Source organism: Hordeum vulgare, chromosome 3H (genome assembly GCF_904849725.1).
Source record: "Hordeum vulgare subsp. vulgare chromosome 3H, MorexV3_pseudomolecules_assembly, whole genome shotgun sequence".
NCBI lineage: Eukaryota > Viridiplantae > Streptophyta > Magnoliopsida > Poales > Poaceae > Hordeum > Hordeum vulgare.
This window is the reverse complement of record NC_058520.1, coordinates 517,143,081-517,161,747: the sequence shown is the minus strand read 5'-3', so window position 1 is coordinate 517,161,747 and position 18,667 is coordinate 517,143,081. Positions and strand designations below refer to the sequence as shown.

Here is an 18,667-nt window from a genome sequence, read left to right as displayed (position 1 = left end):
CCAATGTGTCCGGAGCAGTAGCGAACTACCAAGGCTCGTTGGATCACAAAGGGGCATTTCCTTGTAAGGAGTGCTACTAAAGTTCACGACTAGGTATTCGAACCCCATACATATCAAGTAAGACACACGTACGCATGGCATACCGATATGTATAGATACATCGATGGCATCACAACATAACCATAACCATACAAGCTTTATTTAAGAGGCTCGGAAGAGCCACACACATAATATTACACATTAAGGGTCTCACGACCCATAATAGCAGTCATACAATACAAGCCAGCGGAAGAGTTATAAACTGTCTGGGTACAGACACGGCAACTAGTAGGCATGTGGCCTGACTATACTACAGAGCCGACGTAGGGCCAGATCGTAGCTGGGACACCAGCTACTCGTCGTCGTCGCTGTCTACGAAGAACCCTCCATTAGGGTCATTAGCAACCTCTGCAACATTTATTAAGCAAACATGAGTACGAAGGTACTCAGCAAGACTTTAGGAGAACTAACTACTCATGCAAGGTATCAAAAGGTATTGTGGGGTTTCATGCGGGAAGCCGGCATTTGACTCGTGGCTAGACAACTTGCACTTTTAAATTAGTTTTGACAACTTGATTTCTCGCACACGAGTCCACTAACACCACAACAATACACTATCGTGGAATCATTCCGTCTCCATACGAAAATGCCGTCCACGACACTCACGCTTATCTTGACAATTTTATGAGTAGCCATTGAAGTTATCTATGAACAACATATGTCTCCAAGTAGTCCATATCCGCGGACGCGGCTATTCGAATAGATCATAACCCTGCAGGGGTGTACTTCGTCACACACGCTCTCGCCACTTATCGCTATGTGCACGTCATGCACCTCGGCAACCTTCAAGCGGAAGCCCAGCGAGGGAGTCGGCCACGACCGTTAACCACACTAGTACCTAGTCCAGGTTTATCGCCTATCTGAGAGTAACCCGTACGGAAGTCCGGCCGAGGTTTCCGCCATGGCCTCAAACGATGTGCGCAGGGTTCCCAAGCCCACCATCCGGGTGCCACTTGGTACACCGTGCCACTGCCTACCGCATCACGGTCCACCTCTCAGGTCAGCACCATGCACGGCCTCCAGCATTACTATAAACACCAGAAACTACTTGCAACTCCTGGACCGAGTACTACGCGATTAATAGGCCGAGCGGGGTCATATTTCAGGGCCCAGCATGTGGTAGTATCTAGTCTTGGATTACATACATGGAACTCAGTTCCTAAGGACAGTTCCAATGAAACAACCCGCCATGTACTCCTACACAGCCTTTCACCGGTACCTTTACCAAATCAAGTTCAACACACAACCTTTGCTCACCAAACACATTTCACAATTCTGTTCATCTCCCAGATGACAGACCATACACAACTCTAAGCATAGCATGCATAGCAGGATAAGGCACATCACAGCTCAGGCAACTACCAGGTATGCTAGGTTGCAAGGTTTGGCTATTTACTGTGACAATGTTAAGTCATGCAAAGGAAATGGGTTCAACTATCGTGGCAAAAGCAGTTGAAGCATTTGGTCCTAATGCAATAATTAGGTGCAGGAGTAAGAACATGGGATTTATCGGGATGATCAAAAGGGTTGCTTGCCTTGTTGCTCAGAGGAGGAACAATATCCTTCAGACGGATATTCGGTGGAATCCGGGGGTGCGGAGCCTACCGAAATGAATGGGAACATTCAATAACAATCATATGCAATCAAAATGATGCATGAGCATGGCATGAGAAAGCAAAGTGATAAGTTATTATAATCAAGATGTTTTAGGTTTAGAGTTGATTTGAATCACATTCGAATAGCAATTCAAACGGGTATTCTCGGATACCGGTTTAATTGATTCGACCTGATGCTCAGATCAACTTAATGTTAACATGCATGAAATGTCATGTTATGGTACTGATTTATATCTAGGGCAGTGTGTGATCATTGCATTTATAATGAAATTTGGATATTTTTGCAAATTCCATTTATTAAGTGATTAAAAGAATTGAATTATTCCTTATTTCACAAATTAGGGTCCTGTAACTTTTTCAAACATAGTTGAAAATAGCATAATCAGAATCCTTGAATTTTTCTGATACTTTTTCATATATAATTTATTTTCATTGGAGTTACAGATTAATTTCTATGATTTTTGCAATTTTTAGCAATTTCCTAAATTAGTTTTATACTGGAAATTCCATTTATTGCATCAGGCTGACGTCAGCAGGTCAGCGGACCTGTTCAGGTCAAAACTGACAGGGGGGCCCCACTGGTCAGCCTCTCTGGGATTAATCCCGCGCTGACCAGCCCCTAATTGGGGTTTGACCAGGCGTGGGGCCCTCTGTCAGCGACTGAGGGGAGGGCGATTACACCCTAATGGTCGGCCACGTCGACGCCCACCGGAGGGTGGTCGCTGGCGACCAGACCCGCGGCGGAGGGCTCGCCGGAGGCGACCTAGACGGCGTTGCACAGCACCAAAACGCACGCGGTTGGCAGCTACAGCATGCTCGCGAAGTGGCCGATCTGGCAGGACCAACTGGGGAGGCTAGGGTCGCCGGAAGAGGCATCGGCGACAAGCCGGAGCGGCGGCCGAAGCTCGGGCGTCGTCGGGGGCTTTGAATCAGAGGGATCTACGCTCGGTTCTTAGCTGCTACGGCATCTACGTGTCGTCCTGGAGCTGCTCGTGCCCTCGGAAGGACGAGCTGATCATCGGAGGGCTACCGGCGACGAGCGGCAGCGGCGGTCCTCGTCGGGCTCCGGTGAAACTAGGGCTAGAGGAGGGGATCGACAGGGAAAACCTAGGGAAAATGACCGCTTGCTCACAGGGAGTGCAGAGCAGAGCTCAGACGGCTCGGGGAAGGCCTGGGGGCGACGAATCGACGGAAGAGGTCCGGCGGCCGGAGGAGGAAGACGACGACGTTGCGGGCGTTGTAGGGCTCGAGGAAGCTTCGGCTTCTGCAGAGATGACCAGGGCGACGAGACGGAGCTAATGGCATGCTCTGGGAGGGGATCCTATGGCCAGGGGCACGGCCAGCTCGAGCTCGAGCTCGGCTCTAATGGCGGCAGCAGGGAGAAGGAGGGGATCCGGGAGGAGGGGAAGAACCGAGGCGGGGAATGGATAGGGGAAGCTCTGGGGAGCTTATCCCCGTCGTCGCCAGCGCGAACCGGTGGCCAGGCAGGCACGCAGGTGCGTGGCCGCGCCGGAGGAGGCGGCGGCCACCTCCTGCTGCCTACTGGCGCGAGGGAGGGGACGAGCGGGGAGATGGGCCGGGCCTGGCTTGGGCGACAGGTAAGTCTTTTTCCATTTCCTCTGTTTTTGTTTTTCTGTTTTGCTATTTATTGCTTTGCTAATTATTTCAGCTCCAAAACAAAAGTAAAAACTATTTTAGACCTCCTGAAATATTTGTTATAATATCCCCACTCATTTCCAAGACTTTCAACATTTTTGGAAAATTATAGTTTCTGATTTCAAATTTTAAATTTGAAACCAGTGGCTTTTGCATTTATTTAAAATGCTTAAAGTGTCAAGAAAATAGTTTTCTCCAATGCTCATTTACTTTCATGATTTATCAGAAAGTTTGAACATTTCTTGAGGCCATTTTGGGTTCATTGATTTTGAACTAGTTGAAATTTCCTTTAATTGGAATGGTGGCTAGGGTTTTGAGTTTTTCCTTTGCCACTTTGTTGTTTTTGTTGAAACTTCTTGGATGCAAATGCAAAGAAGACATGAGCACAATGCTATCTTGCTTAAGGGTTAGGGATGTGACAACTAAGGTTAGCACGAATAGATTCACACGGATTGCACATGAGGTTGTGCAACCAAATCAGACAGCTTTCATGTTGGGCAGAAACATACTTGAGGGTGTGGTTCTCCTTCATGAAACTTTACATGAAATTCACTCAAAGAAACTAGATGGAGTTATCTTCAAGGTGGATTTTGAGAAAGCGTATGACAAAGTAAAGTGGCCTTTCCTTCAGCAAGCGCTTCATATGAAGGGTTTTGACGACGTTTGGAGGAAACACGTTGAATCCTTTGTGTAAAAAAGGAAGTGTTGGAATTAAAGTCAATGATAACATTGAACATTATTTCCAAACGCATAAAGGGCTTCGGCAGGGGGACCCAATGTCCCCTATTCTTTTCAATATAGTTGCGGATATGTTGGCAATTATGATTGGGAAGGGAAAAGAGGAAGGCCTAGTAGGAGGTCTTGTGCCACACCTAGTTGATGATGGTGTGTCCATACTACAATATGTTGATGACACTATTCTTTTTATGGAACATGATGTTGCAAAGGCTAGAAATATGAAATTGGTCGTTTGCTTGTTTGAACAGTTGTCTCGTTTGAAGATATTTTTTCAGAAAAACAAATTGTTTTGCTTTGGGAAGGCCAAAGAAGAGCTTGATACGTATAAACAACTGTTCGGGTGCGCTTTAGGTAGTGTCCGTTCAACTATCTAGGCATACCAATACATCATTGGAAGTTATCTAACAAGGAGTGGAAGTGTATAGAGGACCGGTTCGAGAAAAAAGTGAGTTGCTGGAAGGGCAAGTTGTTGTCCTACGGAGGTAGGCTGGTATTGATTAATTCAGTACTCACAAGCATGTCGATGTTCCTTCTTTCCTTTTTTGAGATACCTGTTGGGGTACGAAAAAGATTGGACTTCTATAGATCCCGTTTCTTTCGGAAGAATGGTGAGGTCAACTGAAAGTATAGACGCTCTCGATGGGATATTATTTGTAGGCCCAAATAGCAAGGCAGTGTGGGAATTGAAAATTTAGAGGTCAAGAACAAATGCCTGCTTAGCAAATGGTTGTATAGACTGTTTGTGGAGTCTGAAGTCATGTGGGTACAAATTTTGAGAAATAAGTATTTACATGCTAAAACCTTGGCTCGGGTCACTATGAAACCCAACGATTCACCCCTTTGGAAAGGACTAATGAGAACGAAAGCAATTTTCTTCCATAAGTATAAATTTATCGTTGGTAATGGTAAGTCTACGAGGTTTTGGGAAGACACGTGGTTGGAGGATACGCCACTAGCCACGCAATACCCGGCTCTATATAATATTGTGCAGCGTAAGGAGGCCTATGTTGCTACAATCTTACAGTCTGTTCCTCTGAACATACATTTCCGAAGGATTTTGTTGGGAGACCGATGGTTGGCTTGGCTTGATCTAGTCAGGAGGCTGATGGAGGTTAATCTATCAGATGAGTCAGATAGACTTCATTGGAAATTATCTAAGAATGGCATCTTGTCGGTGAAATCGATGTATTTGGACCTCATTGACTCTGGATCAATTCCCAAATTAATTCATATTTGGAATATCAAAGTTCCTTTAAGAATCATAATTTTCACTCGGTTTGTTCACAAGGAAGTGATTCTCACTAAGGATAATTTGGCAAAGCGTAATTGGACAGGAAACACAAGATGTAGCTTCTGTGATCAACTTGAGACTGTCAAACACCTCTTTCTCGACTGCCCTTTAGCAAAAATTCTTTGGAGATCCATTCATATAGCCTTTAATATCATACCTCAAAAGAGCATTCACATGTTATTTGGGGCGTGGCTAGATGGAGTAGACATTTTTACGGCGAGACATATTCGTATAGATGGAATTGCATAAATGACATGGTCTTTAACACACAAAATCATACCATTTTTTGCAGGTTTTATACAGGGCAACCTCTTTGATCCATACATGGTCGTTACTCACTCCTATGGAGAACAAGGGGCCTTTGGTTACTGGATCTACCTGATGGGATATGGTAACTCAGGGTAGCTACAACCGTTTTGGATGGTGGTCCAATAGTAGAATAAGTGCATAGGCTTCTAGTCCTATTTTACGCCGGTTGTGGCAACTTTTTTCCAACTTTATGTCGGAGCTTCATCATAAGCTTGTACTGGATTGACGACTTTTTGTTTTGTACTTTTAATAAAGAGGCCATATGCATCTTTGTGATGAGAGGTCGGAGGTGAGCCTCCTTTTCTAAAAAAATTAATCCAAGCATGGGTGAATGGGATAGACAACTTATTGAACAAACCTTTTAGCCTCTCGATGTTAATCTAATTCTCAATAACCTGTTTTCGTCCTATGAGATGCCAGATTTTGTTGCGTGGAATTTTCAAAGAATGGGCTTTTCTCGGTTAAATATGCATATTTCACAGCGTGGGAGGAACATAACGAAGAAAAGGTACTAAGAGGTAATATCTCTAGTGTTTCATCATGTGATGTGATATGGCAGTGATTTGAAAACTTGCCTGCCCAACAAAGTTAATGATTTTTTTATGGAGTACCCTTCATGGTATTTTGTCATGCCGTGTGAGCCTCGCTAATAGGCACCTCAAGTTTACTATTAAGTGCCCAGTGTGAGAAGGGGGTGAGAGTGTTAAACATATGTTGTTCCAATGTTTGGAAGCAAACAGGTCTAGACTAGAGTGGGGTTTCAAGATATTATTGAAAAGGAATGCTCCATGGTCCTTGTTGTAGAAGTTGTATTGGAGTACCTTCATTTTCTTCCAGTAAATGTAGCCATGGTTCTCAGACAAGGCAATTGCATTTAGATTTTCGCTATTATTTGTTGGTACTTATAGTTGGAAAGAAGGAAGCTTATTCATCATGAACACATGCAACAACGACAACAAATTGTTTTGTCTATTCATGTGTTGGGGCACAAATTTCGAGGCTGATGTATCCCCCACAACAAAGGAGAAGAGAAACTGTCTCGGCCACCTTTGAGTTCTGTTAAACTAAATTTTGATGTTGCGTATAATCCTGATTTGCTTCATGGTACGGTTGGTGCAGCTAGGAACAATGTTGCTTGAGATTGTGTTGATGTTCTCATGACTGAGGATTTGGCCCTCCTCTTTGGGATGAATCTAGCACAATGTTTTAGGTGCACGAGATTGACCATAAAATCAGATAAATTAGGTATTATTTCAATTCTGTACAAAGGTGGCAATTTTTCTGGTCTCTCTGCCGCAATAGGGCCGGCCTTGGGGGGCGAACGGGGCGGCCGCCCCGGGCCCCCAAAACTCAGGGGGGGGCCCTCCCAGGTATATGTACATTAGGTACATGTACACCGTATCCTGAAGAAAAATGTTTAGGTCCTCTTTGATTCGCAGGATTTTGAAAACACGGGAATAGGAAAAGTAGAGGGTTGGAGTGGCATGTCCATTTGAATCCTATATGATTAACAAGGAGTGTTTGATGTCATAGGAAAAACAAAGGAATTGTAAAAAGAGGTTGAAATGGATGTTAGATTTCCTATGAAATGTAGTACAAAAGATTTCATAGGAAAAAATCCTATGGATTCAATCCTATGAATCAAAGGACCAATGTAGGAAATTTTTTTAAGGATTTCAATCCTCTAAAAATCCTATAGAATTCCTTTGAATCAAAGGAGACCTTAGAGGCTCCTGCGTGCACATACAGGAAAGGGTCAAAGGAGCACGTACAGGAAAGGCTCGTGCCTCGTGCACGTACAGGAAAGGCTTGTGCCTCATGCAGGAAACGGTCTGGACTAGGAATGTGCACAGGAATCGCTGAATTGACGCCTTGAAACGTGCACAGAGCCGCTGGTTCTACTTAAGAAAAAAGGAATCGCTGAATTGACGCCTTGACGGTATGTTTCCAATATTGCTTGGCTTGATCACTTGGTTGTTTCTTCGTTGACCGTCGCAGCGCCGCTGTTGGTCGCCGCCGTCTTGCTCTAGCCTCCAGGGCCCTGTCTCCCTAATTAACTCGCTCGTTCAACTCTGTGTATCTGTAGCTTTTGTCTCCTGATGAACGAGACGCTGGTAGTCTGCAAGCCTATAGCAAGTACGCCTCTCCTTGTCTACATGCCCTAATCTATGCGGCACTGCCGTCTGCGCCTCTGCGATGTGTCAATGGATTGTCCTAGTATTTTTCTTCGTGTTTTAATCCTGATTCCCGAATCAACAAGTCGAATTGTTGGTTGGGCGATTAAATCATTGAACCCATACAGAGCTAGATCAGATTACAGAGAGTACAAACGTACACGCACTCTACTATGCCCTATCAATTTTTTCCATGATATTATGTAAAGATCTTTTGTAGTTAATCTAATATTCTAATTAGCTAATAGCTATGTGCTTATTGTAAAAGCTAATTGTTCCTTTCAATTTCAGCAAGGTCATGTCAGGTCCGGGTAGAAAATATCCATCCGGAAGTCTTAAAAGAAAAAAAGAAGCAGGAGGTAAGTGAGGAGAAAGAGGCATTGAGGGGATCCATTTTCAAATATTATAAGCACAACACGAGCACTTCAAGAAATCCAGATGAGTTGGCGATAGTTCTTGTGAATGACCAAACTAATGCCAATCGGAAAGATGACGATCATACTCCTATAGAATACGATGTTGACATCAACATGGATGATATCAATGTGAGTGATCATGGGCACATATTTAATTCATCTCCGATAGAATCTGCTAGTGTTGATGAGGAACCGGTTATTACTGTGGACATTTATGATCCAAGCAATTGGGGTAGTCTTGGTAACAAAGCTAGGGACATATTAGTGGAAAAGGGGCCTCAAAGGGAAGAAGAAAATACTACATATCCTTTGGATGAAAATTTACGACATTTTGCGTATAGCCATTACTCAAGAAAAATGAGCAATGGAGAAGTGTGTGATAGGAGATGGTTAGTTTTTTCAAAACACACAAAGAAAGTATTTTGTTTTTGTTGTAAGCTTTTCAATTCTGGTAAATGCAAGAGTGCATTGGGGCATGATGGGTTTTGTGATTGGCGGCATATTAGTGAGAGACTGAAAGAACATGAAGCTAGTGTCGACCACATCACCAACATGAACTCTTGGAATGAACTGAGAATTCGACTGAGTAGGCATGAAACAATTGACAAAGAGTTAAAACAGGAAATCACAAAGGAGAAGGAACGCATAAGGCAAGTTTTATTAAGGATAGTTGCCATTGTGAAATTTCTTGGTAAGCGTAATTTGGCTTTTAGAGGATCCAGCGAACAACTTTATGATGATTCAAATGGAAATTTCTTAGCTTGTGTGGAGATGGTTGCGGAATTTGATTTGGTAATGCAAGATCATCTTAGGCGTATTCAAAACAAAGATATCCATTACCATTATCTTAGCCCTAAAATTCAGAATGAGTTGATTTCTCTTATGGCTGCTGACATTAGAAATTCTATCATCAAGATTGTCAAAGTGGCCAAATATTTCACTATTATCCTAGATTGTACCCCGGATGTGAGTCATCAAGAAAAAATGAGTTTGTTGGTTCGATGTGTTCATATGTCTGATGGAAAAATACAAATTGTGGAGTACTTTCTTGGTTTTTTGGTAGTGGAGGACACATCTGGTTTGGAAATTCGCAATGTATTGGTTGATTCTATGAAGTCCTTCAATCTTAATATTGATGACATTAGGGGCCAAGGTTATGACAATGGATCTAACATGAAAGGAAAATACAAGGGGGTTCAAAGTAGGTTGCTTGAGGTAAATCCAAGAGCTTTGTATATGCCATGTGCTTGCCATAGTCTCAATCTCACTCTTTGTGATATGGCTAAATCTTGTGGTAAAGTTGTTTCTTTTTTTGGAATTGTGCAACGAATATATGTACTGTTTAGTGGTTCTACCAAAAGATGGAAAGTTTTTGTAAGCCATGTGAAAGATTTAACTGTGAAATCTTTGAGCAATACTCGTTGGGAGAGTCGGATTAAAAGTGTTAAAACAATTAGATATCAAGCTCCTAGCATAAGATCAGCTCTACTTGAGTTAAGTGAAGATAGTGGTACAGAACCCAAGGATAGGAGTGATGCAAAAAATTGTTTGATGTGCTTGGCAGCTATGAGTTCATACTTGGCATGGTCATTTGGCATGACATTCTATTTGTTGTAGATACAGTGAGCAGGAAGCTGCAATCACCATCCATGTGCATTGAATCTGCCTTAACGCAAATAGATGGTATGAGGACTTATTTTGACACTTATAGAGAGGAAGGGTTTGTTTCTGGTGTGGTAATTGCCAAAACAATTGCAGCTGAAATGGGAGTTGAGCCATCATTTCCAGTAAAGCGTCGCGTTTCTAGGAAGAAACAATTTGATGAAGATGACAATGATGAAGCAATGTTTGAAGTTGAGAAGGATTTTAAAGTCAATTATTTTTTGGTCATGGTTGATAAGGCGGCCACTTCACTAAAAAACAGATTTGAAGAACTTGAATCATTCAAAAAAAATATTTGGATTTTAAATGAGTTCGACGACCTTGAAGTCATTGGACCATTCTAAACTTAAAAACAGTTGCACTAGATTTGCCAGTTCTTTCTCCTCAAGTGGTTCATGTGATGTTGATTTAAATGATCTGATTTTTGAGTTAACTGTTATGCAGTCAACTTTGCCCGATAGAGCGATGTCTGCTATGGAGATTTTTGAGTTTGTCAGAAAATTAGATTGTTATCCTAATATTTCTATTGCATATCGGATTTTCTTTACTATGCCTGTGACTGTGGCATCAGCTGAAAGGATTTTCTCGAAGTTGAAATTATTGAAGAACTACCTGAGATCTACAATGTCGCAAGAGAGATTAAATGGCTTGGCAACTTTATGCATCGAGAAAAAGTTGCTGGATGAAATTGATATTGATACTATCATTAGCGATTTTGCATCTCAGAATGTTAGGAGAAATTTTTGAAGGTAATATGTAATACATTATGTGATATGCACACTGATTTTCGGTGAACTTAATTATATATGATGAATGCTTTATTTAAAGCAAAATATATGATGATTACTAGTTAGATATTTATACGAAGGGCCCTGGATTGTAGTTTCGCCCCGGGCCCCTGAAACCTCAGGACTGGCCCTGCGCAATACTTAACGATTGTTATGTTGTATTATTATATTTCCATGTTTATAATTAGAATTTTATATTCTACTATGTACTTTCCAGTTTATAAGGCTTGTGTGTATTCCTAGATCTATAATTTGACCCACATAACATGAGGTCTATAGTCTAAAATTATATCATTCTAAAGTATATGATTGGAAGTTTCTAATGATGTATTTTTCTGACATATAACTTGTATTAAGTAGATCTATTTGACCACATAGATATGCGGACAAGCCTTACAAATCGGAGAGGAGGTAGTATGCTATAACTGTTATGATCCTAGAATATACAATTCTATGGAAAACTCATAAGCACAAGTGGAATGATAAACGACAAAACATGATTCCTACTCTCGCCTAACAACTGTTGTTAGTGATCATGTTTTCTGGAACTTAGGATATCGTCAAGTGTAACAACAGTCCTAAAACAACTTTGAAAATATGACATTGGAAGAATGATCATAATGTACAGAGCCAAACTTATTTCATATACTTTGAGATACAGTCGTTACAAGTCAATCATTATAACACAGAGCGTTAACATATGCTTTAGTTCCTTAGACCATGAGAGTGTCGTAGTCACTTCTTACCGCACGATAGTACATTAGGGTTGTTCAAACGTCATGTGTAACACGACGATCATAACGATAACTTAGAGGTTCATCAGAAAGTTTGACAATGGGCTAGATAGCTTGAGAGTGGCATTTGCTGCTCCAACGATTGATAGCTATTCTTAGGGACCCCTCGGTGTGATGGCATCCATCATCGTGTGGCCAGACACAAGTGACTAGGTCACAAGGATGACGGAACATGACAACGAGAAAAAAGAACAAAACATATAATGATCGAGGAGACCGGTATAATGAGCATGAGAATGACTTAAGAGGATATCGATATATCTCACCTCGGGTTTTGTGAAGTATTGTGAAGAAAAAGGAATATCACATGATAACCAAAGGTTCACTAGAATATCATTCGTGCATTCATAGAGATTGATATGGATGTCTATGTTTTCGCTGTCGATTATTGAACTAAAGGGGTTTTGTACATGTCTATGTTTCACCGAACCTACAGGGTCACAAGCTTAAGGGAATCACAATCTGCCGAGTGTTACTGGAGCAAGTTTTACGAAATAATTTCATTAATATTCAAAATAGTTTCGAGAGGAAACGAAAGCGTTTCGGGGTTACCACAAGGGTTTCACGGTTTATCGGGTAATACCGATAATTGATACTCCCTCTGTCTGGAATTACTTGTCACGGAATTGTATGAAAATGGATGAATCTACAACTAAAATAGATCTAGATACATTCATTTCTGCGACAAGTAATTCGGGACGGAGGGAGTATATAGGTGAAAAATGTTTTTGGAGATGTTAAATTAATAATAAAAGGCTCTAATAATGATTAGGAGGATTTATATTTAATTATATCAATGAGCCATAAAAGGCCAAGTATGTTCAAAATATGCCCTAGAGACAATAATATTGTATTATTATATTTCCACATTTATAATTAAGAATTTATATATTCTATGCTATAACTCATATGATCCTCGAATATGTGATTCACTAGAAAACTCATCCGCACGTGTGGAATGATAAAAAATAAAGTATGATTCCTAGTATTGCCTCTAAGACTAGCTCAAGTGTTGTTGGTGATTATGTTTTCCGGATTTTAGGATATCGTTAAGTTTAATGATAGTACTAAAACAATTTCAAGAATATGACGTTCAAAGAACGGCCACATTGAATCGACCCAAGTATACTTTGAGATATGATCGTCACAAGTCAATTTTTATAACACATAGTGTTAACGTGGGATTCAGTTCCTTAGATTGTAAGAGTATCGTGAACTTCTTGCCGTATGATGCACTTTGGGGTTGCTTAAACGTCATCTGCAACTCGATGATCATAACGACAACTTATAGGTTCATCAGGAAGTTTGACAAGAGGCTAGATAACTCAAGAGTAGGATTTTCTCCTCCCACGATAGAGGGATATTCCTACGGCCCTGTTGGTGTGACGACATCCATCATCGCGTTGCCACACACAGGTTACTACGTCACGGGGATGCCAAAACATGTCAATGAGAAAGAAGAAGAAAACCGGTAAGCAGGAGACCGGTATAGTGAACATATAAATGACTCAAGAGGATACCGATATATCTCACCTCGGATTTTGTAAAGTGTCACGAAGCAAAAGGGAATATCACATGATAACCAAAGCTTAACTCGAATGTCATCCATGTACTCATAGGATTTATTTTGATATCAATAGTTTTGCCATCGATCATTGAATCAAAGGGGTTTCGTTCATATCTATGTTTTACCAAATGTTAGTGCATATAGTGCCCCCTTAGTGGTTTTGGAGTATTGAAGACAAATCGGTTAAATGACTAATTTGTTTGTGAGTGTACACATGAGTAATAGTCCGTGATTCATGAAGATTTGGTTTAACCGACGAAATACGACCCCTCGAAAAGTACTTCGTCAAGTGAAGAATTTTGTGCGACCTTTGAAGAAATTGAAGTGAAGAATTGGAAGCTTGAAGGCTTTATTTTCGTAGTTTCTTTCTTCTTATTTTGAATCATAGCGGGCACCATACTGTAAAAGGGGGTCTAGGAGATACATAGGCGTATTTTCGAGTGATGATAAAAAACAACACCTAGCTATTTCCTCGACTTCAAGACTTTGGAAATCTCCTACAATGTAGTTGAGTTCTTGAGTGAGAGAGACGAAGATATTGTGGTCGTTGACGAAATTGGTCCGACTAAGGAGTTATGATTTCGCTAGTGCGACTTTCCTACCATGAGGAAATTGAGTGCCTCGACGAATTTGAGAGTTTAAATTTCTGACTGTTGCTGAGCTAGCGTGAGCTGTCGAGTGGATCCTTATCGTGACAATGGTCATGCCCAAAGGAGCATTTATGTTGAATCATGTTGAGTTGCCCCTGGCTATAAATGGCCACCCCCACAACCTGTAGTTTGTTGGCTGCTCTGAGTTTGAAATTGACAATTGTCATCTATAGCAACCCATCCTCTAACGGTTTTGAGAATCCTAAGTGAGGAAAGCATAAACACCGAGATCCCAAAGTGATTGAGCATCACTGAAGAAATTGTCCCATGTGATCCAACGCTTTTTACCTTTGAAGATTGTGATCTTCGAGACGGTTAGGCGACATGTTCTGAGCACCCAAGAGGAAATTGTGGCGTGCCGGTGAACACGTTTGTGAAGGTTTTGAAAGTCTACTTTAAAGACTTACCCCGAGTGATTGGACGGAGTCTAAGTGACTTTAGCTCAAGGGGAATATGGTGAAGACTTAATGTCTTATGGGTTCAATTCCAAGCCGACGTAACCAGACATACAATTGTCACAGCAACTGGAACTGGTCAAACAAATCCAGTGTCTTCATTGAGCTACCAGGTTCTATTTCTTCAACTTCCATTTACTCATGTGGCAACGATGATGGTGGGAGCGATGTTGGGGAAGCTACAATGGTTGCGGTAGTCGGCTCTTCTCTGACGTGTCCGTGAGTTCGCCTCGGTTTGGTTGTTGTTGTGAAGTCGAAGCTGTGGCGACGGGGCAATGTGGCGTACGGCGGCTGGCTGCAGTTGAGCCGTTCGGTGATCTTCTTTGGCGCTAGCTATGCCTGGTTTTGTCCTTCTTAGCTCTTCGTTAGAATTGGAGCTTCGCTGTCTGGTTGGAGGTGGCTGAGTTCTGGCACGGATCTTCATGCAACTCCACACGGCTTCTACATAGTGGGTTGAGTCGACGATCGCCTATGATGAAGTTAGAGTTGTTCGCTCAGAGTTTAGGAATGGCGAAGACGCCTTTCAGGGGAGAAGTGATGGCAATGATGCATGTGTGTTGCCTTAACGAGACCCTCTCTAGAGCTATGTGTGTGGGGTATATTGTGTGTGCCGTTTAGCGTTGCCTTAACGAGACCCTCTCTAGAGCTATGTGTGTGGGGTATATTGTGTGTGCCGTTTAGCGATTGTGACAATTTTAACCCAGTTTTCTGTTAATTAACTGACCAATTCTCTTCTGCTTAATTAGTATATGAGCCAAATCTTTGGCCTCCGTTTTAAAAATAAAATAAAATAATAATCTAATAGGTTTCAGCTGTACTACCAAAGTGCTTCGTTTTGTATAGCCTCTTATGTTGAACTCCTGTTCCTTTTAGCCAAATATGCGTACAATTCGCCAGGAGGAGGTTTTTGTGAATCCTAAAAAGCTCCACCAGGATAACAACACCAAGAGTATGGAAAGACAGCGTATTAGACAAGTTGAATGAAACTAAGGGTGTGTTTGGTTGGAGAACCAACTGTCATGGAATGGAATGGTTCCATTCCAGAGGAACGGGTCGGTTCCGTTTCTGTGTTTGGTACGAGCAAAAAAGTGGAACGGGATGGTTCTGTTCCAGTGTTTGGTTGGGAGGAGGCATGGAATGAAAATTGGGAGGCAGAGAGTGCAGCAGGCAACGCGGGCAGCAGCAGGCAGCAGCAGGCAGCGCGGCAGGGAGGAAGGGGCGGCGCGCGCAGGGAGGAAGGGGCGGCGCGCGCAGCAGCAGGCAGCGCAGCAGGCAGCAGCAGGCAGCGCGCGCAGCAGCAGGCAACGTGCGCAGCAGCAGAGCGCGGCGCGGCAGGGAGGAATGGGCGGCGCGCGCAGCAGCAGAGCGCGGCGCGCCAGGGAGGGAGGCGGCCGGCGGCGCAGCGCGGCAGGGAGAGAGGGAGGCGGCCGGCGGCGCAGCGCGGCAGGGAGGCGGCCGGCGGCGCAACGCGGCAGGGAGAGAGGGAGGCGGCGCGGCAGGGAGAGAGGGAGGGAGGCGGCGCGGCAGGGAGAGAGGGAGGCGGCGGCGCACCTGGAGAGGGAGAGAGAGCGCCGGCGCAGCTGGGGAGGAGATGAGGATAGGGCTGCGCGAGACGAGCCGTTCCGTGCGATTCCGTGGATTTGCTGGTGCTAGCGCATTCCGGATCTGAGGGGAATATTCCCTAAAGTGGAATGGGTGGGTTCTACTCCGGTTGGTAAACCAAACGCAGGAACGAGGGCTAGGAACGGGTCCGACCCGTGACATTCCAGTCCATGACAGCAACCAAACACACCCTAAAGAAGCAACTAGTATATGTGTACTATGTATAAAGTTTACATGGCAATTCCTTATTTCAGTATTGACGTAGTTCAACTTACAGTATATTGACATAAATACATAACCACAGCAAACCGCGCGGGGGGGAGAGGGGGGGGGGGGGGGGGGGGGGCGAAGGGAAAACTGAAACCTCTCGTGCACAGCTCATCGTAGAAAGAAAACAAAGCACAACATCAATCCATGCTTCAGCAGATGAAAGCCACATGAACATGCTCATCACTGCAGTAGAGCCCGGGCTGCTGAGTGTATCCTTGCTTGGACAGCGATGCTCGTGCTTTCATAACGAGATCCTTGTTTGTTATCTTTCCATCATTGCTCGCAAGAATGGCCTGGATGGCATTACTCATCGCACCGAAGGAGGTACCCCCCGGTATGGTTGCATCTGCTGATGTCTGGCTGGTTTGGCACCCACTGATGAGGATGCCGTTGTTAGGCGCCCATGACTTTGTCCCGGCATACGCCTCTTCTTTACTGCCCATATCTTGTTCTATTGCTGGCTTGAAAGTCTCTTCCTCGTTGCCATCAAGCTTTGCCTTCAGGAACTCGTGAGCTAGGGCACCAACCATGCCCATGACACCACCTTGATCACCTGATCCACCTTCATGGAACTTATTAAGCATGACTTTCATGAACTTCTTGATCTTTGGGCTGGCATCCTCCCCGAAGACGTTAAACAGAGTCAGCCGGATTGAGCCCTCTTCAATGTCATCCTTCCCAGTTTGCTCCTTCAGCATCTCAATAAGTGTTGACAGTGGCAGCGAGCGATTTTTAGTGAGGCCATCCCCAGTTGGTTGCTCATCCTGGTCCTCACCTCCGTGGCGGCTATGAGACTCAAATACGTCACGAACGGTTTCTTTGAGGAAGGACCGGAAGCCGCTGCCAGAACTAGATCGCTCTTCGGGTTCACGAGACTGGGTCTGATTCTGCCTGGTGCTGTTGCCTATCTGTTCCTTTGCCTTGTCCAGTAGGCCACCACTGTGGCATGAGTCAGAGACGATGGTAAAAATGCAACCATCTGGGACCTTCTGCACCAGATCTCTGAAATCTTGATCTGCAGATCATAACAAGTTAGGGACTTCTACAGCTGAGAATCATTCATTGGAAGCAGAATGGTTCAGAAATGTATTTAGAATTATAGTGCAAGGGGGTAAAATGCTTACTCTAGCAAATTTTCAGAAAATGAACATCAGTTACATGGAAAATAACAGCCAATTAGCTAGAAAATATAGTGAATAAACATGCAGAAACAACAGACTGACATATGGCCTAAGCACTCGGCTCGCCGGGAGCCTACATTCCTCAAATGGTCAAGCATTGGTCAAAGGCCCTGGCAGTGCTACAACGAAGCAAATCGGAAACAACACGGCCACTAAGCTGCAAGATCTTGGGAATTACTACAACCAGAATTCTGTGCAAAACATGCACTATACATAGTAATGTCACTATGCGAATGGTAAGCACATATATGCATCTTTACAACTAATTGTTATCCCCTTTCCTATCCTCAATAGTTTCAGCAGTTGAACTGCAGCTCCAAGTTATCCTAGCCGAACCATTTACGCCATATATTAAGTTCAAACTTCACCAAGATCATCTTAAACTTACTGCAAACAAAACAAATGAATAAATGAGCCAAAAAAATGCCCATTGAATTCATCTAGTATTTAGGTAGGGCTTAATCCTGGATCAGATCCACATCACATCGGCGTTCACCTGCCTCGATTACTGTACTGGTTTCAGATCTGAAGGCTGTACTGGTTAACTAATCCAACCGTTTCTCGATTACTTCGGTAGAAAGGAGAGAAGCACACATATGGGGCAGGTGATGCTGATCTTATCCCCGATCGCACCTGTGATGAGATTCATGTCGCTGGGCACGATGCACTCGTCGTACCCGGTGTCGTCGTCCTGCCCGGTCTCGGCCGGCAGCCGCGTGCCGTGGCCGCTGTAGTGGAAGAAGAGGAAGTCCCCGGGGCGCGCGTCCCCGACGAGCTTGGCCAGCGCGTGGCGGATGTTGGCGCCGGTGGGCTGCGGCCCGGAGGAGCCGCGGTCGAGGAGGACGGTGATGTCCTCCTCGTCGAAGCCGAACCGGTCGACGAGGCAACGGTGCATGCGGTCAACGTCGTTGTGGCAGCCCTTGAGCTCGGCCTTGGTGCCGGGGTAGTTGATGCCCACCAGGAGCGCGAGCTTGCGGCCCATCGCGGCGATACGCCGGCTGCGACGTCGGTCGGGTCGGGTGGCCGGAGGGGAGGACGAGGGGGTGGAGTGGGTTGGGTGCGGGTTTCGTCGGTTGCCGGTGGTAGTGGGGGAGAGGTGCGCTGCGCGTATTGGCGTTTCCGATCTGACGGGTGGGGACTCGAGGGACGGGATTGGAGCAGCTGTGCGAGCCTGGAAAGTGAACGAAAACGATTGGACGGCGTCCGTCCACTCGGCCTGGTCGGCTCGGCATGACACGTCGGCACATTTCCTGCTTGCAAATTTGTGATGACTCACGGCTCCGAGAATTTGCTACTACCCATCTCTCGGAACGGATTTTTTTTTAAACAGGCGCAAGCGGCGTACATCTATTCTTATAAATGTATATACTTTATTCTTATTTTTATGAACACCTTCAAA

General features: G+C 44.0%; 1 protein-coding gene across 1 annotated transcript; it reads right to left on the bottom strand.

The window, feature by feature from the left end:
- Positions 1 to 16,041: 16,041 nt before the first annotated feature.
- LOC123444617 (metacaspase-4-like) lies at positions 16,042 to 18,398 on the bottom strand. The gene is made up of 2 exons (XM_045121398.1): positions 17,902 to 18,398; positions 16,042 to 17,102 (listed from the first exon to the last, which is right to left on the bottom strand). Exons 1-2 carry the CDS (start codon positions 18,248 to 18,250, stop codon positions 16,237 to 16,239), a joined length of 1,215 nt encoding a protein of 404 aa, XP_044977333.1. The 5' UTR covers positions 18,251 to 18,398; the 3' UTR covers positions 16,042 to 16,236.
- Positions 18,399 to 18,667: the final 269 nt, after the last annotated feature.

Bases quoted from the DNA above. Each gene is read 5' to 3' on its own strand.
- LOC123444617 (XM_045121398.1), bottom strand. From the start codon at position 18,250: ATGGGCCGCAAGCTCGCGCTCCTGGTGGGCATCAACTACCCCGGCACC. The intron at 17,103-17,901 runs GTGCGATCGGGG...TATGATCTGCAG, and splicing joins CGACATGAATCTCATCACAG to ATCAAGATTTCAGAGATCTG.